This window comes from Trichoderma gamsii, assembly GCF_001481775.2.
Source record: "Trichoderma gamsii strain T6085 chromosome Unknown Scaffold_41.2, whole genome shotgun sequence".
In the NCBI taxonomy this organism is placed as follows: Eukaryota; Fungi; Ascomycota; class Sordariomycetes; order Hypocreales; family Hypocreaceae; genus Trichoderma; species Trichoderma gamsii.
Genome location: NW_020171378.1, coordinates 117,931 through 145,379, shown reverse-complemented (window position 1 = coordinate 145,379; position 27,449 = coordinate 117,931). Strand labels below are relative to the sequence as shown.

Genomic DNA, 27,449 nt, shown 5'->3' with positions numbered 1-27,449 from the left:
TTAAACTCACCTAAACTCTCCAAGCTTAGCTACTAGTAGTCCACCGAATAAGATACACAAGACATCGGCGTAACCATCTGTATGCCATGATGCATACCTCAGTTCTATAAACGTAGACTATTAAGAAAAACTTGAAATGTGTCCTTTGCTGACTGTGCACCTTTTCCAAAGCCCTCTACTTGTTACAAGCTGGTCCGTTGTGACAGGTCGAGTCGCGTATAAGCAGTCGGTTCTGTCACAGTAATTTCTATAGTAGTGATCACTGGCCCAACGGTCTTATTCCTTGCCCTGTTTGACCTAACAGCACAACGGATCGTGACACTAGCGCTTGCTTAGCTACAGCACTCATACCTTTATAAAGCATACTTATCCATCCTGTATCTACAGCGCTCTTCCCTCTTGCTCTTTCATCATATCCAGAATGTAGAGTATTTTCACGCATACTGCTGGGCACTTGATGATACCAAAGAGCTCTATAGATTCTCCTACTAGACCCTTTGCCAAATATCGCTAAAACGGCGACGTTGACGACTGCGACACGCGCGTACATATGATAGGCCATGTATCATTTATAAACGTTTAGGCACAGACACGATCATCAGAGGATGCCACGTGGATCCCACCCTACACCACGAAATAACAACCAAGAAGTCACATGTTTACTCGGTCTGACTTGTTAAGCAAACAAGGACATAAAGAATAGCAGGATGGGCGACTGAGCATGTAATCTGAGAAAAGGATTAGAAGCTAACATGATCTTCTTCTACCTCAGGTGTCTGTATGGAGGTGCACTGGGCATGCCTCTGTATGGCCGCTTCGTTCGCGTGTTTCTAGCAGGTCAATACTATTACTATAGTAGTAGCTACTTGTAGACGCATGATGCACTGTCACGCAGCTTACCCTGGCCATCCATCTCCAGCGCCCCCCTCGTAGGATTGATATGCAAGGTTGTAGGCGGATGGCGGCTATCGCTCGAAACGTCCAGGATATGTACGCAGAACGCGATATCACCAGCCATCTCAGCAGTTGACCACGAAAACGTGCCAAGAGCCTCCGCTCAGGTTATTTGGAAGCTAAGCTTGGCTAAGCATGGCACACCTTGGCGCTGCAGCCAAGACCAGCTCACGCTGTTAGTTCTCCCGGGCATCGCAGCTCTCCACCGTCATTGCTTTGCTCCTCTACGATATGGGCTACTTCTCCATTTCTGGACCAGGAATAGTAATCAGGAATATCATATCCGAAGCTCGTACTGCGCTGCATTCTGCCTCTACAACGGTATCCAGGGTACCAATGCTTTAACGTCTCTGAATAAGACATACTCTATAATCCAGCCTTAAAGAAGACATCATTATTTAGTATTTGCAACGTAGGGTGCTTTGTCGCTTCTGCTCTCTATCTGGGGGATGCTTGTGGCTTGCCTTTGTCGTCTTGCATTTACAAAGGTTCCAATTTCATGCGCCCTGTCCCTGTAAATAGCGAGCCAAGAGATCCAAAGGTTCCTCGTTGGTGTGGCGTCGGCTAAGGGCAGGGGCAAACGGGCCGGCCGCTTTTCTCGCTTGGGGCTAGCCTATCTATCTTTATTTGCTTTAAGAAACTTACCAGAGCAGAGTTAAAACGGGACCTTGTTTTTGATACTGTATAATTGTTGTCTCGTGGCCATCTCTGGACCTACCGGGGAGAATCATTCATTTAAACGGCGTGGATTAGCTGTACGTAAGATATTGCGAATGAGCGCGTTTGCAAGAAATTGTTTGTCTCGAGATCCACTTACACCATTAATAGCTTGTGCTGCCGTAGCTACAAAAGAACACTCCCTGCTAATAGACCATTATCAAAGAGCCCGTGTCGAGAAAAGCAAAATGGATAGCATGCGGGCCCATCAAAATGTAGGTTTGCCACTCATATTCTTAGTCATTGCAATACATTTCATGTTTGGGGCGGCCATACCGTATGCGATGCGATCACTTGTCTCAGCCTAGGTGGTGGAGAGAAAGATCACGCACTATTGTAACACGACGAGTGCCAATATCTATCCTTACTAATCTCTTGATAACAAATAGAGGCAGAATCCTCTTCAAGTTCCACAGCCCAAGACTTTGAAGACATAGAGCAGATGTGTCCAGCAGCAGCTCCTTGCATCATAAGATTCGCCAATTCAGCACTGAAGAAAAGGAAAGAAAACAAGCAACAGAGCCAAAGGTCCTAATCACAGCATGATCTACCGCCCCATGCTTCGGAGCGGGCTGGTTCAACCCACAGTGTTTTAATTTCCTATGCACACTACCTGCCTAAAACCTAATCTGGCAACTTACCGGATGAGGGACAGTTACGGAGGCGACTTATTTTGCCGCCGCCTCAAGCAATATCGCGGAGGTGCACAGGCTCCACCTTGGATTTCATGATACAGAGACTGGTGCTGTTCCTCAAAGGAACTTATGTTCTTGGTAGGCCATGTGAAGGTAGACGGCGTCTTTAGCTCGCACCCCGAATGACTCTAACTATACCGCGGAATGAATTATATTCTTTCCCTTATTATCAACAGTCATAATCGGTTGGTCCATCCATCAAGGTATACGGAGATATCGCTTTCTGGTTAGGCGTGTTGCTTTTGATGGTGGTTTGCCCGCACTTATCTGTCATTCCACCAACCAACGCCCAAAAAAGTTCCTATGTGCCAGACTAAACAGTTTTACCAAAGCAAAAGTGCCTTCCTGAAGGAAGATAGTTGGCTTATGTTCGGCCACCGCAGACTTTCAACCTACCAGCGCTCGTAGATGGCCCTGGGACGGTGTTTATATGGCCTTGGCATGCGTTAGTCTGAAATGTGACCTTCCTATAGCCTTGCATCTGCCACATTAAATACTGTGGCGAGGCCCCGAATCACATCTTTGTAGAATGCTTTGAACGATATCCCGAGATTGTCTCCTTGACACCGATAGATCTGGCTCTTGGCTCAGCTCTGTATAACAAAACGGTACCAATAGGAGCGAGAAAAGCCCGTCAATATGGGTGCGCCTGTTGAGAAGTCCGAATATGTGGGAGACGAAGGGGGCGTCCAGGAGAAGCGAGTGTCTGTGGAGGTCGTCCTCAAGCCTGAGGAAGAAGACTCGGAAGATGAGGCTATCACAGATCTGTTTACAAGCTTTCCTATTCCAAAAGGAGTCGAGCCTGAGCCTAACCCATTGACTGTTCGAGCGGTCCTCACCGGAATCGTTCTGGGCTCTCTCGTCAATGCTTCCAATGTATATTTGGGTAAGTGAGCAAATCAGTTCTGGCAATCCATTATCTTCCTCGTTTCAATTGGAGCGTGAATGCATCAGCAAAATAACAAGACACTATGCCTGACCATCAATCCCAATAGGCCTCAAGACGGGATTCACATTTCCTGCCACCATGTTTGGTGCCATTTTTGGCTATGGTAAGTCAGAACAACCTGTGCGCTCTGTGCTCTATAATGATGAGCACAGCACCTCCGATATGTGTCGAGCTAATTAGTCCATTCCAGGCTTCATCATTCTCTTAACCAAAGTTCTTCCTGGCGTTCCTGGTATCGGAACTCGCTTCGGCCCTCAAGAGAACTCGATTATACAAGCCTCTGCAACAGGCGCCGGAGGCATGGCTGGCCTTTTCGTTGCTGGCTTACCTGCAATGTACCGCCTTAGCCTGTTGTCCGAGAACCCCAAAGACGATTTCGGCCGCATCCTCACCATCACCCTTGTGTGCGCGTTCTTCGGCCTCTTCGCCGCCGTACCGCTTCGAAAGTTCTTCATTATAAACGTTGCGAGAGAATTGAACTTGATATTCCCTACACCTACGGCGACTGCCATTTGCAGTAAGTTCCTGCTTTAGAGCGAGTCCCATGGAAACAGCATTAACTCTTCAATAGTTCGATCTATGCATGCCGTTAGCGGTGGCGCCGCCGATGCTGTACGCAAAGTCAAGGCACTGGGATTCACCTTCCTGGGTGCCTTTACTCATATTGTGGTATCCCAATATGCTGACGGCATATTGCACAATTGGCATATATTCACTTGGTTTTACATCTGGAGCGGATACAAGAACGGAGCACTCAACATCGAGAACTGGGGCTGGTACATTCAGCTGACGCCCGCTTTCTTTGGCTCCGGTATCCTCGTTGGCCTCAATGCTGCCGTCTCTTGGTGGCTAGGCACCGTTGTCGCCTGGGGTCTGATTGGACCTCTGCTCGTTCATTACGGTGTATGCGTGGGCAAGCCCATCGGAGAAGGAAAGTGGGAAGGCCTGGTAAACTTCAACAGCATGAGCGGAATCGGTACTCCCGGATGGATTCCTTCGCCTCGATACTGGATGTTATGGCCCGGCGTCATGGTACTAATTGTGTACAGCTTGGTTGAGTTCCTCATCCATATTCGTGTTATCTATGACGGCGTCAAGTATGCTCTCCGCACCTTTGCTGGTTCAATCAACGACGCATTGCAATCTCGAGGCAAGAACAACACTTTTCTGCAGAAGCAGGCAGCAAAGGCAAATGAAGAATCGACCCTTTTGGAAGATTTTGCGCCTCCAGAGGACCAAGTGCCCATCTGGGTCTGGCTGACCGGCTCCATCACTTTTGTGGTTGTTGCATGCATTGTCTGCGAACTGCAATTTCACATGAATGCAGGCTTGGCTATCCTGGCCTGTATTCTGGGTCTTGTATTCGCATTTCTCAGTATCTATGGAGGCGCCGTTACTGATACCGCACCGCTTACTGCCTCTTCCAAGGCCTCGCAGCTTGTTTTTGGCGGCATTACAAAGGGCCATTACGCAGTTCAGGACGCTCAGCGAATCAATCTTATTGCAGGCAACATTGCTTCGGGCACTGCCGATGTTGCCACCAACTTGGTAAGCGACTTTCGAGTTGGATTTCTTCTCCGAACTCCTCCTAAGCTTCAGTTTTACGCTCAAGCTGCTGGAGCCTTGGTTTCCATCTTTTTGGCCCCTGGTATCTTTGTCCTGTTCATGTCCGCGTATCCCTGCATCCGCGACCAAACAATTGAGCACTGTCCCTTTTCAGCCCCATCGGTTGTTGCCTGGCAGGCAGTCGCCGAGGCTGTGACTCTTCCAAAGCTTCCAATTCCATTGTCTTCAGGAATCTTTGCCATCGTTTGTGGTGTCGTCTGTGCCATCCAGGCGCTGGTCAAGAACTTCTACCTGGTCGGTCCCAGGGAGAAGTATCGCAGCTACTTACCGAACTGGATGTCAATCGGCGTCGCGTGGGTTTTGGGAATTGACAGTGGATATGCCAAGTTCGTATTGACCCGATAATCACACTTGAAACGCCGTGCTAACTTATTCTCAGTGCCATCTTGTTTGGCAGTATCACCTCGTGGTGGTGGCGGAAATATTTCCCCAAAGGCTTCGAGACTTATGCATTCTCCGTTGCTGCCGGTCTTGTTGCAGGAGAGGGCTTGGGAGGCGTTGTTAATGCTGCTTTGACGCTGGGAGGAGTCGATGGTACGAAGAAGGGCAGCATGATTGCGCTACCTGGAGAGGACTGGTAACCAACTCGGCTCTGGCGTTGATATGTATATTGCTGCATGTAGTTGAGCTAAAACGAAGTCGTCGACCAAAGACTTCTAATACTAATGCTATCTATGACATTTCTTGATGCCCCGCCGAGTGTACACGTTCTGTGACCATTTGTAACCTTTATCGGAGCAAGAAGAAAAGGCTATCGAAGATGGTTCAAGCGAGTAGGCCACATGAATGCAAAGTCATGGTCCAAATCCAAGCACGTCAAGAAAATGAGGCGCATGATTCGGTGTAGCAGTATGAAATATATCTTTATTGATAATACAGAAGATGGCAAAAGTGAACTCAGTGTTTATCTGTATGCTACTAAAGCGATTTCAATTCGGCATATATTAACAATGCCATGCTTTTCAGCCAGATCAAATAATTTGCTAGTAAATAGAAATGGTAGAATGCAGAATATGACTGCAAAGAGGCTGATGCAAGAATATCATTTGCCCTTAAAGACGAGTGAGGGGGGAAGCTCACCGTATAAGCCAGTGGCAGAATGTTGAATATAGGACTGGAAGCGAAAAGAACTACGCCTCATAGGCGCTTCGCCTCAAAGGCGGTTAACATTAATCAAGCTGAGAAACTCGTTTCGAGTCTTTTCTCTGCGTTCAAAGCAACCCAGCATACAGCTTGTGATGGTGGTGCTGCTCGTCTTCTGCACCCCGCGCATAACCATGCATAGGTGGCTAGACTCCATGACTACAGCTACTCCTTGAGGCTGCAAAATGTCGAAAATAGCGTTGGCTATTTCTTTAGTGAGACGCTCCTGGATCTGCAGCCGGCGAGAGAACATGTCGGCGATTCGTGGAAGCTTGGAAATACCGATAACGGCATTGTTCGGAATATACCCAATGTGTATCTTGCCTGTAAAAGGTACTAGGTGGTGCTCACAGAGGGAAAAGGCCTCGATGTTTTTTACTATAACCATCTCGTTGTGTCCCTCTTGGAAGACTGCGCCATTGACGATATCGAATACGTTTTGTTCATAGCCCTGAGTGAAGAACAGCATGGCTTTGGCATATCGTTCTGGAGTGGCCAAGAGGCCCTCTCGGTTCGGATCCTCTCCGACACACTCAAGCAGCGTTTTGACGGCGCCTTTCATGCGGTCAAGTCGAGCGGCTTTCTCTTCCTCGCTTTCTTCCAATCGCTGGCGTGTACCTATGCTCGGTCGGCTGAGGCCATCAAAGTCGACGACAGGGCTCTCTTGTCGCGATAAGGATGTTGCTTCGGAGGAGGCTTGGACCTGGTCGCCATTGTCTCTTGGTCGGTCGTCGGCAGCCTGGCGGCGCTTCCGCTTCTTGTGGTGCTTGAGTATGGGCTCGTCGCGCTGGTCACGTCCAGGCTTGCTTATACTTGATCGCCGCACGACGTGGCTGCTTGATCCATTGGCGAGCCCGGCGCTTTCGCTGTGCCCGCGTTTCTTGCTGGTAGCATCGGCGACTTTGCGCTTCTTCTCGCCGCTCGCGGACGAGGCGGGCGATTCTCGGGCGTCGGTCGCAGACTGAGGGGCCATTGGGCCAAGCTGATGGGCTTCGCAGCTCCAATGTCTTGTGATTGCTGTAGCGACGTTTCCAGGCCTTCCGGCGACAAACAACTCGGCGAGTGGTGTTGATGGCGCAAACGAATCGAGCCGAAAAAGTTGGTGGAAGGATTTGATGCGTCAGACTAATCCATGTGCGCAATACCCGCTTGCCTGGCCCATCAATTAGCCTAGTGTCAAACTTTGCTTCTAGAAAAGAGTAGGTACAAGGGCATCTTTTTCCATTAATACTTTCCGCTGCTCTCTTCATCGCCAACTTCCTGCCATTGCCTCTCTGTTTGCTCTTCTCCTCTTCTCTCTCCTTCCCTCGTTTCTCCTTCAACAGATTTATGACAGAGCATGAGATACCAAATGATCAACTCGAATGCCTGTTGCAACAGGCATTCGCCGAGGCTCCTCTTTGTGATACGTATCGGGTTCCATCCATTGACACTGTACTACCCGCTGGCCATGGGCAAAGCAACAGTCGCTCTCTCAAACTTGTTTATAGTAAAATAAGACGGCTTTCCCCATCCAAATACATTCAGCATATTCAATCCTCGTTTCATATGTTTTACTCTATGCCACTCGCCTCGACAATTCCTGTTCCAGACTGAACACATGCATGCAACCCTCCAACTCCGTAGCGTCCGCAGCGCTCCGGATTTTGCCTGGCACATGCGCCTTAAAGTGTTTGCCGGCAGGTGTCTAAAGTCCCCACTATAGCTGTTGACATTTGAGGTGTGATCGTTTGTGTGCCTGAGGTGTAGGTAGAAGCATGAATTTTGGTACATATATATTATTCTAGAACCTAGTAGTTATGATTGTGGTACAACGCTCGCCGCTCCAACGCCTAATGCAACAATTAACTCGCATTGTTCTCGATGAAGTGTAAAACGACTGACTAATATATTTGCTCGCGTTTCACCGTAATCTCTTAGATTCTAGCCATCTTAGCACTTCCATCTCTTCAACCATTATTCTTACCTGGCCTTTCTCACTAAATACATCGCTTCTTTTCTCCCGTTGAACCTGGTAGCTCACTAATGCATCTTCTGTCCAAGCCACGCTACCGAATTCTGCTGACCTGCTCAATGAATTATTACGCCGCAAAACAAGCCAGCTGTGGCGTTCATTTACAAATGTCTCCCGTAAGATGCGGCCTGCGGTCAGGTGACGTTATGCCAAGCTCAAATGCTCACAGCGAGTTGTTATACGAGACCAGCTTTTGCCATACGTCACTGGGTGAGCTACAGCTTTAGCTACCCGGATAATCCCTTCACGCTTAAAGCTCGCAGAACGGGCTCAATCGATCTAGTACCAACCATTTCGTACTCGCACAAATAAGTCAATATGCCGTGGAAAGATCATCTCAATCGTTTCAAACAAGAGCTGAACCATCGAGTCGCTGAACCTGGAGCTGCGTCCCAGCCACCGCCTGTGCCGCCTCACCCGCCAGCTATACCACCCCGTCCTCCAGCTGTGCATTGGAAGCCTCAATTCTATCCCAATGTTCCGATCAATCTTGAGTGGGACGCGAAGCTAGGCAATGGACCAGATGGGTGGGGGAATCAGGAGCTGCAACATTATACTGCGGAACCTCAAAATGCATTTCAGTAGGTTGGGGCCAAAAGGCAATTGTTATGTGACATGCGTAGCAAAAGCTGTCTAACTGTGTATTGTGCAGCACGCCTGAAGGCTTGCTTGTTGTCCGAGCTCTTGCAAACAATTCTGCCCCTTCACCAGAGCAGCGATATACCTCAGCTCGCCTAGTCAGCAGACAGACTCTAGCTCGCGACAAAGGTGTCTTAACCGCCACGATCCTATCTCCTTGCGCTGAGGGTATCTGGCCCGCATTCTGGCTTCTGCCTCGAGAACCTTTCTCTTGGCCTACTGATGGCGAGATTGACATTGCGGAAACGTGGAACGGAGACCACGAAAATCGCTCTTGTCTTCACTGGGGACATCATCACGAACCACAGAAGCACCGTGTCTTAGGCACTCGTATTCCCGACATGCACTCTCGTCCTGTGCGCTATGACTTTGCTTGGGAACAGCCCAACGGCGTGCCTGGCCAGGGAAGGATGATCTGGTACATTGATGGAAGGCCTGTAATGAAGTGCGAGGTTCCAAGCGGGACTCGACCACTTCGAGATATGAACATACTATTAAACGTGGCAGTAGGCGGGAACGTCTGCGGTGGTAAAGTGCCTCGAGATGGGTACTATGACATGGTCATTTACAACCTCTCTATTACCAGTGAGCTGGAATATGGAGGTTGGGGCCGGTTTGAGCAAGATTGGCATCATCCTTCAGTACCTGCGGGAAACACTTACTAGATCGCTGGCAGTCATACTGTTTGATTGCCCCTCATACCAACATTAAGCGAGTTCAGATTGCAGATAACGGAACATTTGCCTCACTATGATAAACCATGACTCTAGTCTAATAAAGGATATACATGTATGGCTTCAATATTCTTCAGACGATCTGACAACTACTAGCGTCTCTACTGCATGAACAGATACATCGGTTGCTCGTCTTGGTTTGAATTAGCTTTCAATTTTCTCTAAATACGTCATGTAGGTAGCGTTATATACAATTGCTACCGGCTATGCTGAGAACTATTTACGATTGGCTGTTAATACCAGCAATCAAAGTCAGCCAAGATCCACCGAAACCGTCAGTGGAGCCATCGCCAAATTCTTTGCCGTCAGGCAGTCTCATTGTCTCTCCAGTCTGAGGTCCACTGGTGAAACCATAGAGGTGGGCACCGGAGATGGTGGTTTGAATGTAGTTCATAAGCCCCTGGTAAACTCCTGTCAAGCTTTGGAAGTTCCAGCTACCAGCTCCGTAGTGGAAGATGTTGCTGTTGCTGCCAGTGTACCACTGGGCAAGACCCATGCGGCAAGTGGAGTCGCTACCACCGCACCAAGAGAAGTTGGGATCAGAGGCAGTAGCAGTGAAGGGCTGTCCAGGGAGAACAACGGCGTTGTTACCCTGGTTGTAGTTGGTCTCACTCTGGAAGAGGGTGATGAGAACATTGGCGGCGTTGTGGAAACCAAGCTGGAAGAGCCAGTTGTGCTCAGATCCAAGACCCGTCAGCCAGGTACCGGCCGTAGCCTCAACGAGGACGCCACCCTTGACGGCAGTTCGAGTGCCCTTGTTGCTTCCATCAGTGGCGTGGTCAGCAACCCAAGACCAGAAGTTGTCAATGTAAGCCGAGGATCCAGCAGCCAAGTGAACACCAAGGTAAGCGGCACGGCAGTTAGCTTCACTGCTGCAGCTGAGAGAAGTATCACGAGTGCCACCAATGGTGTTGAGACAGTTGAAGACACCGACATCACCAGGGTTGTTACCGGCCATGTTGACGCGGAGAAGAATCGCGCCGGGCAGAGCCTGGTTGACAGTGAAACGGATATCCTGGACGTGGGCGACACCCTTCTGGCCAGGGGTGCTTCCAATCTGGACAACAGGAGTTGGGTTTTGCTCGTTGGAGAAAGCGCTGCCAGATCCGGAGATGGTGGACCAACCCTCACCGTACAACTCAGTTCCGGGGGGCAGAGTGATGGTTGAGGTCACAATGTAGATACCGAATGGCAGGTAAGCGATTTTGCCGGCGTTGGCTGCGGTGTTGATGGCACCCTGGAGAGCAGCAGTGTCGTCAGTAAATCCATCTCCCTGGAGAGTGTGTCCACCGTTTTGGGTGGAATCCTTCAGGTTGATAACATCGTTAATGGTTGAGGTGGCGTATTGCGGGGCATTGACGACAGGGAATTTGCCGCCAGGAGCAAGCGCTGCAGGCCTGTTCACTGCCTGTGAAGTTGGGTTGGTCTGATAAGTCGGGTTTGCGCCGTAGGTGTTTCCGTAGACATAGGTTCCAAGGCTGGTAGAGCCGCCAACCTTGACTGCGCCGTTGACGGTAACCATGTTGGAGTTGGTCGTGTCCTTGGAGATGTTTTCGAGCATAAAGTTGGGGAAACCAACGGCGCTGGTGAAGAAGTCACCAGAGTTGATGCTGGTGCCGTCAATGACAGCGACCCAGGGCTCTCCGGAGTTGTAAGTGATACAACGGCCAACAGTGTTACAAGTTGGGGCAAAGATAGTGATGGTGTTACCACCATCGATGACGATACCGTTGGTGCAATCGGTGAATGTCATGCCCTTGATCTGACCCTGCTGAGAGCCTAGAAGAACCGAGTTAGCACAGAGTTTCGCCCAACTGTCGGGTGCAGAATACTAACCAGCCCAGTGCAATCCAATGTTACCAAAGCTGAATGAAACATCCGAGACGGAGATGGTGGATCCAGATCCGACAGAGAGACCTTCAAACAGAATTTTTGTTAGCCAGAACTTTAGGTATGTTCATCAGAGCGTGTGCGTACCAGTATGAACCCCTGAGGGCATGTTGATCTTGACGTTGACCTATTAATGTGTGTTAGAAGATCAATTCTCACTAAAGCAAGCATAGCGGGCTGACATACCAGAGCACAGTTCTGGGCAAGAGCCCAACTCATGGCAGTAAACCCAGAGTTGCCCGAGTTAGCTGTGGTATCCAAGATGACGTTCTTGACTGAAAGAAGCTTGTTAGCACCGCATATACACGGCTATCATTTCGCCATAGGCCTGCAGCTTAGACTTACTCATGATGGAGAAGTGGGTTTCGCCAAAGAAGCCGCCGCAAGGACGGGCACTGCCATCAGCTTGGCCGGCAACAATAAGATAGTCGCCGTTGAAACCAGCAGCCGCCTTAATGGTCGGAGGGTTGGCGGCATCACCGATGATGACTGTGTCTGTGTAAAAGAACGCAGTGCTCGACAGCGTATAGGTTCCTATGGCAAAGAGTTTAGGATACGTATCATTCAACAAATGGAGGCCACTTTCAGACTAACCTGGAGGCAGATAGATAACACGCGGCTCTGCAGCCAGGAAGCATTCGTCTCTCGCGCCGCCGCTGGGGCCATCAGAGGTCAACGCAGCCACAAAACCTGCCGAGTCTCCAGATGCTACTGTCTTATAAACAGGGTAGTTGAAGTTCTGCGACCCATCACTGCTAAACAGGTCAGGAGCATAACCTCTGACAGCTCCCGTCGTGTGGTCAATGTTGGGCAAAAACCACGACGAGGCCCTGCTCTCAAGCTTGCTGGAGGCACCCTCAGTTGGCAGAGCCCATGAGAGGGAGGGCAGGGCTGCCAAAGCGCCCAAAAAGGAAAAGGCCTTCATTTTCGAGATTGATCAGCGCCCTTCTAAACGTTTAGATTGACCCGAGCGCCAAGTCTGGACGATGCTCTGTTCATTCTAGGCACAGATCGTCCTATATATACTCTCTACTCCAGACATCACAACAGGTTAAATTGCAGGACAGTGACAAAGCCGCTTATGGTCTTAGTCGGACACCGCTGAACGCTGAGCAATACTACCTACTTCTCCTACCCATTGTGGTAAGCTCTCTAGGTTATGCAGACCGAGGAACCCTACAGATCCACGCCCACGCTATCGGCAACGGCTTGCCCGCCCAGGGCCTGCTGACACTCCACGAGCCATTGGCAGATGCCTAAGAAAGTCAATCAGAGAGTAGCATCGGGCCGAGAAAGCCATCCGCCTTCCAATTTCAGCTAGGGACAAGAGGAAAACAGACTGGCCGCCATCTGGATCCGGAAAACAATCAAGTGGTGGGAATGAAACTTCGAAACATATGGAGCGCAATCAGTAATACGGACGTGAGAAAATCAGCACCACAATTCGGGTATCCGGCAAGCTGTTGCAGTAAGATTTCTTGCTAATGCTGAGGCTAGTAGTTTATATCGGGCAAACAAAAGCTGCTCCGCAGGCAATTATCGTGATTTTAGCGAGAAAAACGAGCAATTGGGAAACATTCATTACTATACGGCTACTAGCCTCAGGAACATGGTTGTAGCAGCCGCAGTGGTATCGCATACCTATCATGGTACTACTCGTGGCATTTGGAGAAAGTTAGGGATGGTAGCCAAGGTGAACGATAGAGCTCCAATCGTACACGAGATAGAGAATACTATTGTTTCCGTCTCTTGAGAAACTAAGACAATACGGCTCCGAAATCATAAAGGAGCAAGAGCACGAGCGGGAGAATAATATAAAGGGGTTAGAGCTGTGGGGTTTCTCCTGCACCCCTCGTTCTAGCTTCCGGGACTAAAAACAGCCAGGCAGCGCTGTAGTACCTCGGCCATGAAAGGTAGGATGATGCCAGCAGTTTGCAATCCACGATGTCGCGCCAACCAGCAGCCAAAAGGAAAAATTTCACATCAAAGAAATTGTTCTACAAGTTATAGGGAGTAACCGTGTTTCTATGCTGTTCTGCAGCTTGCAATGCCATCTAATTTTCCGGCACTAGACATCTTTCGTTTCCATATATAGGATCCCCCGTCTGCTAGTGTTTAGTGTTTGTGCTAACTATCAAATGAAACGCTGGAGAGAGATTTGAGATCTCACTGCTCCGTCATATGCTTTAGAAGTAGTCTATTCTCGGATGTGTCACGCCTGGCTTTATACTTTTTTCTCTCCCTGCAAGGAATTCCTTGGTCAACTAATGATAATCTCAGCTAAGAATAACCTCACGGTAAATCTTTCTTCTCGGCTCTATCATGGGATCATTGGGATGTTGATAGCTTATTTCCGCTTTTCAGAACACGTGAGAATGAAGAGTTTGATGAATGGCTTATCTGTGCGTGAGGCCAGAAACAGTTTCTGTATTGAGGATAAATCTCTTTTCGCTGCCCCATTCTACTAGTACTGCGGCTGGTCTGCTATCCACCGTTGCCCTGTCACTTGCCAGCGGTAAATAAACACGAGATAAGACAGTCTAGCTACTTACTGCCGTCGGCGTTTTTCCGATTATCTATCGACCAGCCCTTTTAGATGAATGATTGGGACGTACTATCCCAGTGCATTTGCTCATTGAGGCTACCCGAGATTTATCTGTCCGTTACCACGCTTGACTGTTTTACTTAAAATGCGCTAACACCATTTTTATTCTTTTGGAGGGAGGCTGACAGTTGGCCTATACAGTATTTAGACCTCATTTCGCTGGCTTATAATTTCCTAAACAAAACTCAAAGGCAAGGATGCGGTGTTTATTGTTGTCAAATTTCCCATACTTTTTCCGAGTATCGACATGGCGTTGGGCAAACAAGGTCGAAATACCAGGTAGTCAGAACATCAAAATCAGCTAACGAATTACATCAGTCAAGGGATGTAGTATAAGCCAGGACATAGCTATAACTCTTTCAGAACGTACGTGAACGTGCATGATTAGAGGCATAGCTGCGATCCCCATGTTATCCGATTGAGGGAATGCAACGCGATGCAGGAGATAGATAGTTATAAGGATGCAACAACGGGTATCCGGCTGTCCTGTGCCGTAACGTTGTAGTGCTAGCAATGCTATTTCGCATAAGTTCAAATAAGTAGGATGGAGCATGGAACATTTTAACGAAGTCTGAAATAGGTACTATTTATGCTTAATGCATAGGATTTAGCCTATGTGACATGGGCGAAAGTTCACCCAACGTATGTGGTCTATGAAGTAGGTATCATTACCCGCCTTTTGTCCCGTTCGCTTAATACGATGGTGAAACGTCAGCCCTTTTAGGTCTTTAGATGCACTTGAAATATAAGATTCATGGTAGAAATAGCTAGTCTTATACATACAGAGTTTAGAAAGGGCACATAAGAGAATAGGAATAGCATGGTTGTCGGCTGCTTAATTGCTTAACCTTTTACAGCTAAACTCTTCTTGCTCTTTTCTTATTAGGAAGGATAGTAATCACAATGAATTATGTTTACAGGGCTGCAGAGAGTTTCGTTGAGTTCAGCGAGTATTAAAGCTGATTCAGGCCTTGGGAGAGTTGCTGATGAGACAACTTACTAGATAGGATATTACGACGTATTAGTGACCACCTGCTTGAGCGACGCACCCAATTCTTCTTTCTGTGTTTTCCTTAGTCAAGAAATGGCATCGTCTTCGCACACTCACCTGCCAAATACAGAGGGGTTAATGTTTAGATGTAGCTTCCCTTTTAAGACTCGAAGGATACTCCGGACTTTGCTTACAGCATTGCAAGCTGGATCCGACGGTACATCAGATCGGCCGAGATGTGAATCCTTGTAAAGATCGTCACTCGGATTACTGCGGCTAGCACGTCGGCATATCTGAGGAAACGTGTGCCGTTGTTCCGGCAGCAACGTCTTGGCGACAATCCAGGTACAGCCTGCATGAACAAGACCCTGCAATGTCCAACTGCGACCAGGAGACTAAATCTAGAATCTAACCACGCCTCAGTCTGCTCTGTATATGTATGCCCTTTGCGCTTCATAGTGGTGGTGGTGTTTATCAAGCCTAGAGATGTCAGTTAGCGGCGTTCTTTCGCTAGCTTTCGGGGAGTATCGCGTAGCAATTGCAAATCCCTACGGCTCAATCTCTTGGTGCCTAGGTACATGTACGCTTCCACTAAGTCTACGCTGTCGGATACTATGTAATTTGGAAAGCACCTGATTCAGTCTTTTCATGAAAACACGTATAGTATCTTACGGTATCCTTTTCTGCAGAACGCGATGTCAGTTTGGTAAATAAACCTTGGGAGACGGGGGATACCGAATACCGAAAGAGAGCAACCAAATTCAGCTACTGCTGCTGGAAAAGCGCCCGGAGAATGTACATGTAAGCATCAGACGGATGTAGCTTAGTAATACGTAAAACGGAGTTTTCCGGGATACGAGCTAAGTTGTACGCGACTACAGCTTGAATGCAACTCAACACGAGATACGCGCACGGTAATATCGAAGAACGAAGCTCCAACCTCGATTACTCGAGACGATTCATTCCAAATGGCGCTGCATATAGGTAGTGGCATCTTAATATTGGCGTCAATGTCGAATGTCGAAGGGGTTATTCCATGACAGGCCCTTACTCGCTCTTTTTCTATCCTTTAATAGTCACGTCTATCCTTTAATTATCACGTCTTTCTGAGCCAACCAGCGGCCGAACTTAAACATGTCATTTAACATCAACTCTAGTATCAATTGAAGTCACGCCGCCAAAGCAATATGTCTCGAAACCTTTACTATAGTCTTGGGCCAAGCAAAAGCCCGCTCGCCGTGCGTCACACTGTAACAACTTGTGCGCTTCGTAAGCTCATTTTTGTAACTCCAGGGTAAACTTAGGCTATCATGAGTAATTATTGACTCAAGCATCAATTCGACTCGAGTTCACAGCTGAATTGTGTTTCCAAAGGCGCAAGTGGGCAGAGAACATGAGGGGAAAATCTCCTGACCGTTCTGTTCACAATATATCTAGTAAAGCTCGCGAGCAGCTTACAATGAATTTCATGTAGTACATACCCAGTTGATTCACAACTCTTTCCTCAACCAGCACAGATATCTTCCGAGGCTGTTCAGTAAAAAGCCACGATGCTGCAAGTTAGAGATGGGTTTCTATTAATTGCATCGTAGTAAAGCAGTAAAAAGATTGCATATGCTATTAGTCATAATGGCGCTGGTTAGGTACCTTATGCTTTGCGACTATTTAGAAGCTGAATCACCATACCGAGATAACAAGAGCGCTATATGGTAAGTACATGCACTCGTAGACACGCTGTGGCTGCATTTTCCAAGATGATCCGATGAGGCCTACAATACTGCTAGAATTTACATCAGAATATTCTACTATCGTTGTTTTGTTTTCTTTGAATGCAAAAACTTTGGAAATTAGGAACTCAATTCGCGCTTCAACATTGCTAAAACGCTAGGCTAGCTACGTCATCGCAAGATGGACGGGTCCTTTTTTTTTTTTTGACACGGTAAGGTTAAAAAGAGGGGACGAAGAACAGGTCATGGAACGATTACCTACTACACCGGAGTACTCCGTAACTGCTCTAAGACAGGGCGCTGATCAGTGATTACAGAGCTTTTGTCTAAGCAGCTGTAGAGGTGTTGCGTTGTTTCCGAGGCGCAGAACCCTACGAATTCTCGAAGTATCTAAGCATGCCTTGCTTTGGGCATCGGCCGACTGATCCGTATTGATCCGTCGAATGCGTCACCCGCCAGCAGCAATAGGCCGTGGCGGCGATCGGGAAGGGCGGAAGTCAGTCAGTAGGTAGTGCGAGCTATTAGATGATATAAAGTGCGGGACACATCGCCTGCGCCACTACGCGCTGGCTTTTAGTTGTAAATGGGCATGAGGTTGTCTACTCCGTAAATTCTCGCCGGTTGCTCGTTCGGCTCTGGATCGACATCTATTCTGACTTTATCTTGTTTTCCCATTTCCTATTCTCTAAGCGACAAAGATGCAGAAAGTGACGTCGAAACTGCCATCTTGGGATACGACCAAGACCACAAGCAAAAAGGGCTTTGACAAGGTCTGGGGCTGGGCGGATAAGCTCGGAGCACCCGTAAATCGGCTCTCGAATCGCATTGGCAGCGAAGCCTTTTGGCCAACGACATTAGACAAAGAAAGCGACAAGGCCGCGAGAATCTTGAGATCATTCTGTAGTGCGTATTCTCTTTCTTTTTGACGATTTATCAGCATCATGTTTCTTGTCGTTGGAACCCCAGACATACACAAATCGCCCATCACAAGAGCTATGCGAATATGCCGCTTAATTTTTCCCATCTCGTTTTTTCTCGTTTCGTTTTTATAAGCAACATTTTTTTTTGTGCTCTATCATTACAGATCATAGTTTTATATCTTATTCAACCATTTTTAACAAAGCTAACAACATGGTGCCATACAGAGGATGGCTTCTACGCAGAAGAGGAACGTCAAGTCGACGGCGCCGGTCCGAAGAGGAAGCAGCGAGTTATCAAGAAAATTCCTCAAAAAGTAATCGAGAATTGTGTCGGCCTTGCTATATTCACTGTTATGCGTACTGGACTATGGGTGTCCGGAGCCGGCGGTTCCGGCGTGGTGGTCGCCAAGCAAGAGGACGGATCGTGGTCCCCTCCATCTGGCATACTGCTCCACACGGCCGGTTTGGGGTTTCTTGTTGGAGTGGACATTTACGACTGCGTCCTGGTAATCAACAACCGCAAGGCCCTAGATGCATTCACCAAAGTCCGAGCTACAGTGGGTGGTGAGATTACCGCAGTCGCCGGGCCCGTTGGCATGGGCGGAGTTCTCGAGAACGACGGAAAATGGAAAGAGGCCAACAGACCCAACTTCACCTATCTCAAGTCGCGTGGTTTCTACGCTGGAGTCCAAGTCGACGGCTCGATTATCATTGAGCGCACTGACGAAAATGCGCGCTTCTATGGGGAGACGATTGGTGTTACTGACATATTAGCTGGAAAAGTCCGGCATCCACCATATGAGCTTAAAATGCTGATGGAGACATTAAAAGCCGCCGAAGGTCGTTCGGATGTTGATGAAGAGCTCATGGAGGAGCTTGAGGGACAGCCGGCACCAGGCGATGTGGATGTCGAGGCGCCCAGTGACAAGTCGTTCGGCATCCCAGAGCCTGATGACCCGGATCCATATGGCTTTTTGGCTCTGCAAAAGGAGGGACTGGATATCGTGGAGGCCGGCACTCATTCAAGGCCGTCTAGCAGCCAGTTTGAATACCACCCAAGCCCGTCAAGCCCGACTTACAGCAAGTTTCACAATAGACGCAGCATGGAGACTGCAGAAACAAGAAGCAGCCGCGACAGCCACGCATCAACTCCAAACTCAAAGCTCCGATGGAGCAGCGGCGATCCGCATTACGAATCATCAGATGCCGGTACACAAACCGATGAGGTTATAACTCCAATCACGAGTCCAGTGTTTAACACCTTTCAGAATCGGAGTCTTTACGACGAGCCCGGCGAGTTCTATAATAGCCCTTGGAGTGCCAAAGGCCGCAAGAACAGCATCCACCGCGACTGGGGCAGAGACGACAGCCTCACATTCTTCAGCGAAGATGATGAAAAGTCAGAGGCTGCGATTATGTCTCCCTCGAATTTGCGATCACAATCGATCAGCGCTCCCCCGGTCGATGCTATGGTTCCCATCAAGCGCGTGCCACCACCGCTGCCACCGAGGAATCTTCCTCTGCCTATCCGACCCGAGTTTGAAGAAGTCGATCTCAAAGCAACAGAAGCAGCAGATCATGAAGAGATGACCTCTTCAGGACCCCACTCAGAATTCACCAGGGAGACAGAAGGAAGCACAGATTATACGAGCGATGCGGCGTCTGTCTCGCCAAGGAAGACATCGGTTAGTAAAGACAGCGATCGCTTGTCCGGCACGCTATTCGACTCCGACTCCCATTCACTTGAACTCAACAGGCGAGATAATGGCGACGTATTCAACCACACCCTCAGCCCATACAAGTCGGACTAAATTAAAGAAAAAAAAAAGACGCGACTGCTATATATTTTGTTGAAGGAAGGTGCTGGAAGGCAGCAATGATTGGTTACGAATGACTTTGAGATGATGAAATTGTGTTATATCAATTAACAGTTGGTATTATATCTAGAAGGATGATAAGCATTACTGGTGTACTCATAAGGCAGATGTATGTCGCCTTGGTCTTATATACTGGCGTTTTACTAGGGATATTTTCTATAGTTATTCATGATAAATTGGCTCATTTATTATAAGATATCCTTTTCATTTTTACAGTATTTTTTGTACCTTTTAGCTACTAAGCGCAATTAGTGAAGAATAAACAACAAAAAAAAAAAACACTAGCTATTATTGCAAAGCTACAGAATAGCTGACAATGTTACTTCAGCTGGAACAACCAGCTACCGTTCCGTTTGTTCCCCGTTCACCCGAGCTGTGCTTGAGTCTTGTTCCCGCAGGTGTTGTTACCACGAAATTAACAATAACGGCTGTTCCGTTAGCAAGAGCACCCAACTGCTCATCTGTGCACGTGTCTGTCGCAACATATGTGTAACACACATTCTCAGGTGAGTCCGAATACACGGAGTTTTTAGTCGCCCAGCTGCTGAGTGGCCCTTTTGTACTGAAGCTGTCGTTCACATCCTGCGCTCCAGTTGCAATGTCCTTTCGAAACATGCTTCTCTCGAATATCTCATAAACAGTCTGTGGTTGATACGCAGCAACAGCGTGTCCGGCGTCAAAAACACGAGAGAAAGATACGTTGCCGTGCTGCCGCACAAGTCCGCCTTTGTATGAGGAATTGGTCTGTATGTCAGTGTAACCGGCTTGGCGGAAAGATGCGGCCGCGGAATAATCCATACTAAGAGAGATGTTCTCGGCACCAATCCCTGTGCATCATTTAGTCTAAGGTACGTAGAGAGCTGGCGCTTCTTCTGGGTCATGGCTTACAGTTGCACTTGTAGTCGCGATCGCCAAACACCAATGCCACACCAACCCCATTATCCAAGACATGTTCAAGGAGAGAAATGTCCCCTACCATGACATTACCGGTCTGGGCAAGGAGCGCAGTCTGATATGAATAGTCATTGCCCGTGAAGTTGACACGGACAGCCAAGTCTTCCTGCACCCAACGTTGGTTGAAGAACCCATTGAAGTAATCGGTCGCATCCGATGTAATGTTGAGGTAAGTGATGTCGAATGATGAAATCTATATTCGAGATGTGAGCAGTCATCGCCCGTCTGTGTGTCTTCTCTTTACTCACATTGGAAACCTCCATGTAAGGTGAGAGCACCTTTCCGAAACAAGCCTCCGTGGCGAACAGACAAGCCTGGTTTACCGTTTCATTATTGCCATAGCCATGAGGGTCGCCTTCCTTTGCCAAAGCTCTGCATTCGTCTACCGCATCGTAACATCCGGTCTTGGGGGCAACTACCTGCTGCATCACTTCGTTATACATACTCTCGTTATAGACCTGGATTCCGTATGTGTTGTTATAGGCCAGATGGGGATATCCAAATGCTTCAACACGCGTATCAATACACCCGTTGGCAATGCCTAGGATACCCAGTGGAAGAACTGTCGCGTTCTCGTTCTTGTGCTGATTGGCTGCAATGAGCTTGTTTTGTGTAATGAAATGCGACATGAATCCGGTGCTCCAAAATCCTCCGTACTATGTAGCGTGCATATTAGTTTGCGCCATTAGCTATCGATGTGAATTGTAATACAACATACGGATGTGCCCCAAATTGAAATCTTTTTGTTCGTAGTTTTGTATTTTGGAAACCTACAAGGTAATTGTTAGCCTGGCGTTGACTGATGCTCCCTATTTTGTCAAGAAACGTCCTACTCTTGGAACCAAATCTGGGCAAATTGCCAGATGGTCCGGGCAGCCTGCGCGGTTGTATTTTGTGTGGTTTCCAGAGGCCGAGGATCCAATGTCGCAGCCATCAAAGTCGCATTCGTCTTGAGCTGTGACCTGTTCTGAAGCGGTGTAAAAACTGGCGGGCCACGGTTCGCAACGTCCAAGGTTCCGTTTTGGATGGTCGCGTAAGAAAAGCTGGTTCCTACCGGCTGATCAATGTATAGCATGTTCACATTATTATTCCAGGAGAACGCATTTAGGGTTGTGCTATTGGAATCGTTGTTTATGTTGCATGGAAACCCAGACATGGAATCCAGGGACGTGTACCCCGGACCACCACCAAGGTAGATAGCTGTTGGCGCATTTGCCGCATCGTGGCGTGACTCTGTTTAAAGAGTTAATGAGTTTGCTTTCAAAAAGGAAAGGCAGAGTATCACCTACCAAAGTACCAGAAGAACAAGTTGACGTCGAATGAAGCACGTGTATGCTCAACTTGATTTTGAACTGATGCTGGAAGCGAGACGTAGCCGCTCCACGCCTTAACACCGGGGGTGACCTCGCAAATTGACGTCTTTGTAGTCCTGCTGCGTAAGTACGAGGGTCTGAACAAGGGTACCGGCCAAAGCTTGCTGCACTGAGCCCGTGGAGGAAATGCTGTACCTGCTTGTAGTCGATGGATGCGCCCGGCCATCGCTGCGAAAGAACATGCTCAAGCCCCGACGGTGAAGGGATGAAAGTCGACTGTGCCAGAGTATGGCCAAAGCCAAATATTCCCACACTGTTCATGAATTTTGATGATTTCATGATGTAGGATGCAGAGGAGGTTAAGAAAAAGAGGATAAGAAAATGACAGAAGAGTAAAGGAGATGTATACAGATGCACAGCGGAGAACTCAAGTAGAGATATTGGATTCAGGCAGGACTCAACACGCTTCTTATAGGTGAATCTCAATAAAAGAGCTTCATTTCGCCATTGAATGATGCTAAACACAAGCTGACGCAGGGTTGAGGCTGATGACGCGAGCTTCTTTTCCTTTCCGCACGCCAGGACATGTCCGAAGACCAAAAGTAGCTCTTTTGACAGGTTCTATGCCAGAGCACGAATATGAGCCCTCGTCACCTCCGAGCCCCTGATGCCATCAACCACATGATTTCAGACCATGCTCCTTGGACCACTGCGGAATTCAAGCTCAAGCAGCAGTGCCAGGTGGCTTTGAATGGCGAGCCCGCCAATAGATTCGCAGTGAGGCAAAGAACGGATTAGCACTAGCATCTCAAACACCTTCAGACGCTGCCATAAATAGCATCCAAAATATTAGCCTCGATCCCACACGCGGCAATCTGCAGCATTTACCCACCTATGTGGGGCTTCACTCACATTCAGGCGTTGCGTCTATTGGTGACCTCGCCATTCGGATAAGCACCGCCACTTCCTCTTGAGTCGACGATGCACAAGCCGTGATAGGGGTCCAGTGCAGTGGCGGTATAGGCGTGCTGCCTCGCCACGGTTGGCACAATTCATTCACTAAGTCCGGAGCATCAGTCTTGCAGATGTATGGTCTAGCTTTAACTGAGCGGCCTCATTTCGATATTACGAACACAACATCCTTGCTCGCTTCGCAAATTTTCGTCAGCATTCATTCTAGAGCTGTTTATACGTAAAACGGGACAACCCGAGACAACCAATTGCGTTTCCAAGAGATATCAGATATGAGCGTTTGGAACGAGGAAGACTAATTATGAGGATTGATGAGAAAATGGAAATGTGCTAGAGGCTTTTAGCGATTGTAAGTTCCGAAACTAGACAGAGACTCTCAGGCTTTGCGCCACCAACCTTTGTAGTCCTCATCGCCCGTCCAGCATGGCAAACCACTGCTTCGGAATTTGGCCTTTTGCAACTCGCGATGCCCTCGGTGCAGTCAACCGTGGTTTTTGTCCATCTGTTAGCCGTCCATCTAAGTTTAAAAGCGAACAACGACTTTACGCTGATTTTGCATTGAACCTGCAACATGAAGAGTCGCAGACAGGTAACCGTCTTCCTCGAATACCGCCACATCCGTGTTTTGCACCCGGCAATGTTCTGGTATCACATCAACTTGATCCCAATTTTCCCACGCTTGTAGTTGAAAACTGGACCTTGTCCAGGCGTTCCAAGAGACTTTCATTGCGCTCTGCAAATATGTCATCTCTGTTTGTGTTGGTGGTGAAAACTGCTGGTTGTGCCCGATGTTTCCAAGATGTACATGCAGCTGCTCCTCCACTTCGATAATTTTCAGCAACAGTCCAGCAGCTGCATCACTTCTCCAAACTCCTTCACGTCTTTTGAGTTTCTGTAGCATCCACACACACTTTCTTCTCAGACGAGAGTGTCTACATTTTGACCCAGCCATATACAACACCATGATCAAGCCAGGATCTATAGACACTGATACTAGATCCGAGGCTGCTCGGCGGCACAGATCTTCGCTCAGAAGAATGACGCGCTCAAACAAGGCTAGATCCTGATCAAATCTCGTTTCTGGAATCGGCTCGCGGAGCCGGTGGAGCATGATGTAAAGGAACGTATGGTAGATACGAATTGAAAGTGCATAGATCATATTCTCACGCTCAGTTCCAGCTGCGCACGGTTTCGTTTCCCGTGATTGGATGTGAAGCTGTGTTTCGAATCGAGCCATTCCATATTCCCAAGCGCGCAAAGCGTCACCGAATTTGTTTTCTTTAACAAGAAAAGATGCCCACAGCTGGTAGTAATTGACCATCAAAACCCTGGTGAGGGCGTAAATGCCTTCAAAAGCTTGGCCGTACGTATCGAAACCTCTTTCAAATAGATCTTGTTGGCCATCACAATGGCGAAGCGCCGCTACATCCTCTCGAGTATATGGTGCAGCCATATCCATGACTGATAACCGGTCGAGATCGAGTCGGACCAGCACATCAGCAGCGCGCGCCATCTCATGAGACTGGTCTACTCCCACGAATAGCTTCCTACCGGCTATGACATGCATTCTGGCATCTTGAGTTCTGCCCAGCCCACCAGCGGCAGCACCTAACAAGATACTAAGCACCAGCAGTGATGATGGGTGAGACACTGTCTTGGCTAGGGAGATAGCTTGATGGTAGTGCACCTCAGAGACGCCCCTAAGCTTGCCTTGTCGTGATGTGTGAAGTCGTTCTCTAGCACTACCGCCATTGCTCTCCGCCATGTGCCAAGCCTGCTGCAGAGAAGCCAGCGTAAGGCATGCCTGCCATATAGCCGGTTCATTATGCGTCAATTTGAGAACCAACTGTGTCCAGAATTGTGATGGTGCAAGCAAAGTGGCTGACGGGATAGTCCGGGAGCGGAAAACGTCGAATAGATGGTATTCCAGTGACAGACGAGATCTTTCATCTCCCGAACAGGTTGGAGTTAGAGCAAGAGCTGCTGGAGCTTGCGACAAGGACCGCGTGAGCACCATTGGTACTGATGCTTGTTTTCGTTGCTGTAGTAGCCTGACATGTTCTATAATTGAGGTACCGAGATGCTTAGCAATATCAACTAATGCACGGCGAGACAACGCGATATCCACAGGAAGGTAGCCATCGCACCGTCGGCCGGTGGACATGCAACGGCGACAGTTGGGTCTAGCCTCATCGCATTTTACACGTCGGATCCTGCTCAGTTCAAAAGTCATTATTATATTTGAAAAGGGTCATTCAGGCTTCTTACCGACAGGTAGTGCACCCTTTTCCGACAGACCGAGGCATATAGATTTGTTACAAGAGCACTGATACGGGTGGTTATGTTATAACCAAATATAGTATCGGAGGCAAAGTTGTTTGATACGCTGTGGATTTCTTGAAGGCTCTACAACTATTAATCTTGACCTACGATTATTGTCACGAACCGCCTGGTGTTTATTTGTACCTATATGACGACTGGACCGTGGCTTAGCCGGAATCCTACTGTCTACATGAGCAATAGGCAACAAAGGCAAGGTACTGAGCCGCCTGGTGTTATTAAACGGTCATCCGAGAGTCCGAGACACTCACTGAATCAACCCCACTGCTGCCTAGCGGGACGGAGAGTTTAGGCGAGGCCCCATTCAAAAGCTGTCTGACTTGGTCAGTACAGAAGAGTTGGCTCGGGTACTTGTGCCAGTGTCGCCGCCATCGCAATCGAGAGGCAGGATGATCTCTGGATCCTTGGCATACATGGCTGTGGAACGCGCCGCGTGGCTTTCCATCTCCTCGGGTTGGCATGCACACAACAAAGCGCTTTAGGAGGTCTTGGGCCGGGGTATGATTCATCACTAACGCACAAACTCCCGGGCTTCATGGCTGAAGTCAAACAAAATCAAGATAAGAAGATAGCTTTTCCATTGGAAGCTATGTCAAACTTTTGACTACAAGACATAAATGCACATTCTAAATCATAACCATGTTGTGAGTTAAAATCTATTGGATTACCTAATGTCCTGCTGACGATCCTAAGTGATGGTTGTCCCAAGTCCGGGTTCCAGGAGCTTTTGATCTTACAAGATATGAGCACACTGGAAGCTTCGTAAAGGAACAAAAAAAAAAAGAAGAAGAAAAGGCGAGCAAAAACTATTATTTGCTTTCCACATGGCAATAAAATTCATATATGTAGGGTTACTATTAAATGTTGCGACTTGCGACACTGGTAGAGCACCAGGCCGTTGTGGAAAACTGGTGGTGATAATGTCAGCGTAAACCAGTTCCCCTTGGCCGATTATTACATATCATGTTCTAATGACCCCAATCCGCTTCAGCTCATCTTTCCACTCAGTGGCATAAAGAAGCTTATAATTAATCTCAAAATTAGGCTTCCAGTCCATCATTTCGCGTTTTGTATGGCCTTCAATGCCGCAGCCGCTCAACATTAAAGGGCACTGTGCTTCTTCACGGCAGTCTTCAAACAAGTACTCGGTGTATTCCCACCACGATGCCGATATTGCTTCTGCCGCATTCTTTTGCCTAAGTTCATGCCACAATAAGGATAGGATGAATGTTTTATAGCGAAATAGTGGGCGTATACTGGGCGACAAGGCTATTGCATGCCGTAGTCTCGAACCGTTGAGAAACGGGCTCTTGTGGACCAAGTCTAAAGGCAGCTCATAGATATCAGAGCTACCTCGCTGGATATCCACTGCTAGCATCTCGAGAATTGGTAGACTGTCTTCACTGCCGTTTTTAGAAGCGAGAGACGCTGGTCGATAATTCGAGTTGGGTCCCAAAGCCAGGATTGTTAGGTTTTGCAGGTTCGGTAATTGACGAATGGCAACGGAGCCAGTGAAAGATGTTATGTCGCCTGGGATTTCACAAAGCGCAACGTTTTTTATTCGCCTTCGGTCGAGGGCTATAAAGCCATCTACTGGCTCGTCGTCGTCGTCAAGTATCACGGGGCTGCGATAAGCATCCACGGGGATGCCTCTTGACGGCCACCCATCAAACACTGTGAAAATATCGGTGTCATAGCTGATAAATGGCGTATCGAATCCAATATCAAGATCCGATACTCGAGAATGGCGAGAAGGTTGAAAAAAGTGTGGCAGCCAGACGTCTCGGGCCTCGCGGTTTACATGAAGCAGAGGAAATATGGCATGTTCTCTGGGCTGAACGATATATCGATAATGGTAGCGCTGCCAAGCTTGATGCCCCCCGCCGGAGCTTGCTCTAGAGCCAATTGCGCGGTAGTAGTGACGATACCAGTTAGAGGCTGGAGGCAAAACGCCAACCACGCGGCTAGGTCTTGGTACCAACTCCCATATTTTGATCCTTAGCTCGGCTGGTAATTGAGGGAACAGTGTAAATTCGGTCAGAGCCGCCTCCATCATAGGTAGCTGACAGTCTCCAAAAAGGAGCGGGCGCAAAACTGCAGTGCGAAGAAAGAGTAGCGTTTGGCTTCTATGACTGGTTTAGGCGGCCACTCAAGTATTTAGAAAAGAAGCACTCAACTAGCAGACAGGAATGATGGATGCAGAGCCCTTCATACTCGTTCTAAACAAGCCCCCTCCTTGGATCCCGTGCCCCCGATAATGACAATCCTTTCATTGGTCACTTTTGTTTCTAGTACTAGTATTACGGCACTGAGTTGGATGGCAGCGCTCCATCGGAATTTACCTTTCTTACCTCATCTGCTTATTGGCATATGCGGTGCTCGTTGGCGA

At 48.3% G+C, this 27,449-nt stretch overlaps 8 protein-coding genes across 8 annotated transcripts; 3 read left to right on the top strand and 5 right to left on the bottom strand.

Moving 5' to 3' along the window:
• Nucleotides 1-3,005: 3,005 nt before the first annotated feature.
• On the top strand, nt 3,006-5,522 carry TGAM01_v208999 (hypothetical protein; the record flags this gene model as incomplete). The annotated part of the gene is made up of 5 exons (XM_018807398.1): nt 3,006-3,252; nt 3,362-3,418; nt 3,506-3,832; nt 3,887-5,267; nt 5,321-5,522. 5 exons carry the CDS (start codon nt 3,006-3,008, stop codon nt 5,520-5,522), a joined length of 2,214 nt encoding a protein of 737 aa, XP_018659385.1.
• A 572-nt stretch (nt 5,523-6,094) lies between these two features.
• TGAM01_v208998 (GTP cyclohydrolase-1) lies at nt 6,095-7,057 on the bottom strand (the record flags this gene model as incomplete). Its single annotated transcript, XM_018807399.1, has 1 exon — nt 6,095-7,057. One exon carries the CDS (start codon nt 7,055-7,057, stop codon nt 6,095-6,097), a length of 963 nt encoding a protein of 320 aa, XP_018659386.1.
• A 1,359-nt stretch (nt 7,058-8,416) lies between these two features.
• On the top strand, nt 8,417-9,402 carry TGAM01_v208997 (glycoside hydrolase family 16; the record flags this gene model as incomplete). The annotated part of the gene is made up of 2 exons (XM_018807400.1): nt 8,417-8,679; nt 8,751-9,402. The coding sequence occupies 2 exons, from the start codon at nt 8,417-8,419 to the stop codon at nt 9,400-9,402; spliced, it is 915 nt and encodes a 304-aa protein (XP_018659387.1).
• Nucleotides 9,403-9,691: 289 nt separating this feature from the next.
• On the bottom strand, nt 9,692-12,286 carry TGAM01_v208996 (glucan endo-1,3-beta-glucosidase; the record flags this gene model as incomplete). The annotated part of the gene is made up of 6 exons (XM_018807401.2): nt 9,692-11,250; nt 11,308-11,388; nt 11,449-11,488; nt 11,548-11,636; nt 11,707-11,895; nt 11,956-12,286. 6 exons carry the CDS (start codon nt 12,284-12,286, stop codon nt 9,692-9,694), a joined length of 2,289 nt encoding a protein of 762 aa, XP_018659388.2.
• A 5,096-nt stretch (nt 12,287-17,382) lies between these two features.
• On the top strand, nt 17,383-19,415 carry TGAM01_v208995 (hypothetical protein; the record flags this gene model as incomplete). The annotated part of the gene is made up of 2 exons (XM_018807402.1): nt 17,383-17,587; nt 17,830-19,415. The coding sequence occupies 2 exons, from the start codon at nt 17,383-17,385 to the stop codon at nt 19,413-19,415; spliced, it is 1,791 nt and encodes a 596-aa protein (XP_018659389.1).
• Nucleotides 19,416-19,805: 390 nt separating this feature from the next.
• On the bottom strand, nt 19,806-21,974 carry TGAM01_v208994 (hypothetical protein; the record flags this gene model as incomplete). The annotated part of the gene is made up of 6 exons (XM_018807403.1): nt 19,806-20,308; nt 20,370-20,628; nt 20,684-21,091; nt 21,154-21,205; nt 21,269-21,668; nt 21,725-21,974. The coding sequence occupies 6 exons, from the start codon at nt 21,972-21,974 to the stop codon at nt 19,806-19,808; spliced, it is 1,872 nt and encodes a 623-aa protein (XP_018659390.1).
• A 1,269-nt stretch (nt 21,975-23,243) lies between these two features.
• Nucleotides 23,244-24,953, bottom strand: TGAM01_v208993 (hypothetical protein; the record flags this gene model as incomplete). Its single annotated transcript, XM_018807404.2, has 1 exon — nt 23,244-24,953. One exon carries the CDS (start codon nt 24,951-24,953, stop codon nt 23,244-23,246), a length of 1,710 nt encoding a protein of 569 aa, XP_018659391.2.
• A 1,068-nt stretch (nt 24,954-26,021) lies between these two features.
• On the bottom strand, nt 26,022-27,113 carry TGAM01_v208992 (hypothetical protein; the record flags this gene model as incomplete). The annotated part of the gene is made up of 1 exon (XM_024550459.1): nt 26,022-27,113. One exon carries the CDS (start codon nt 27,111-27,113, stop codon nt 26,022-26,024), a length of 1,092 nt encoding a protein of 363 aa, XP_024404793.1.
• Nucleotides 27,114-27,449: the final 336 nt, after the last annotated feature.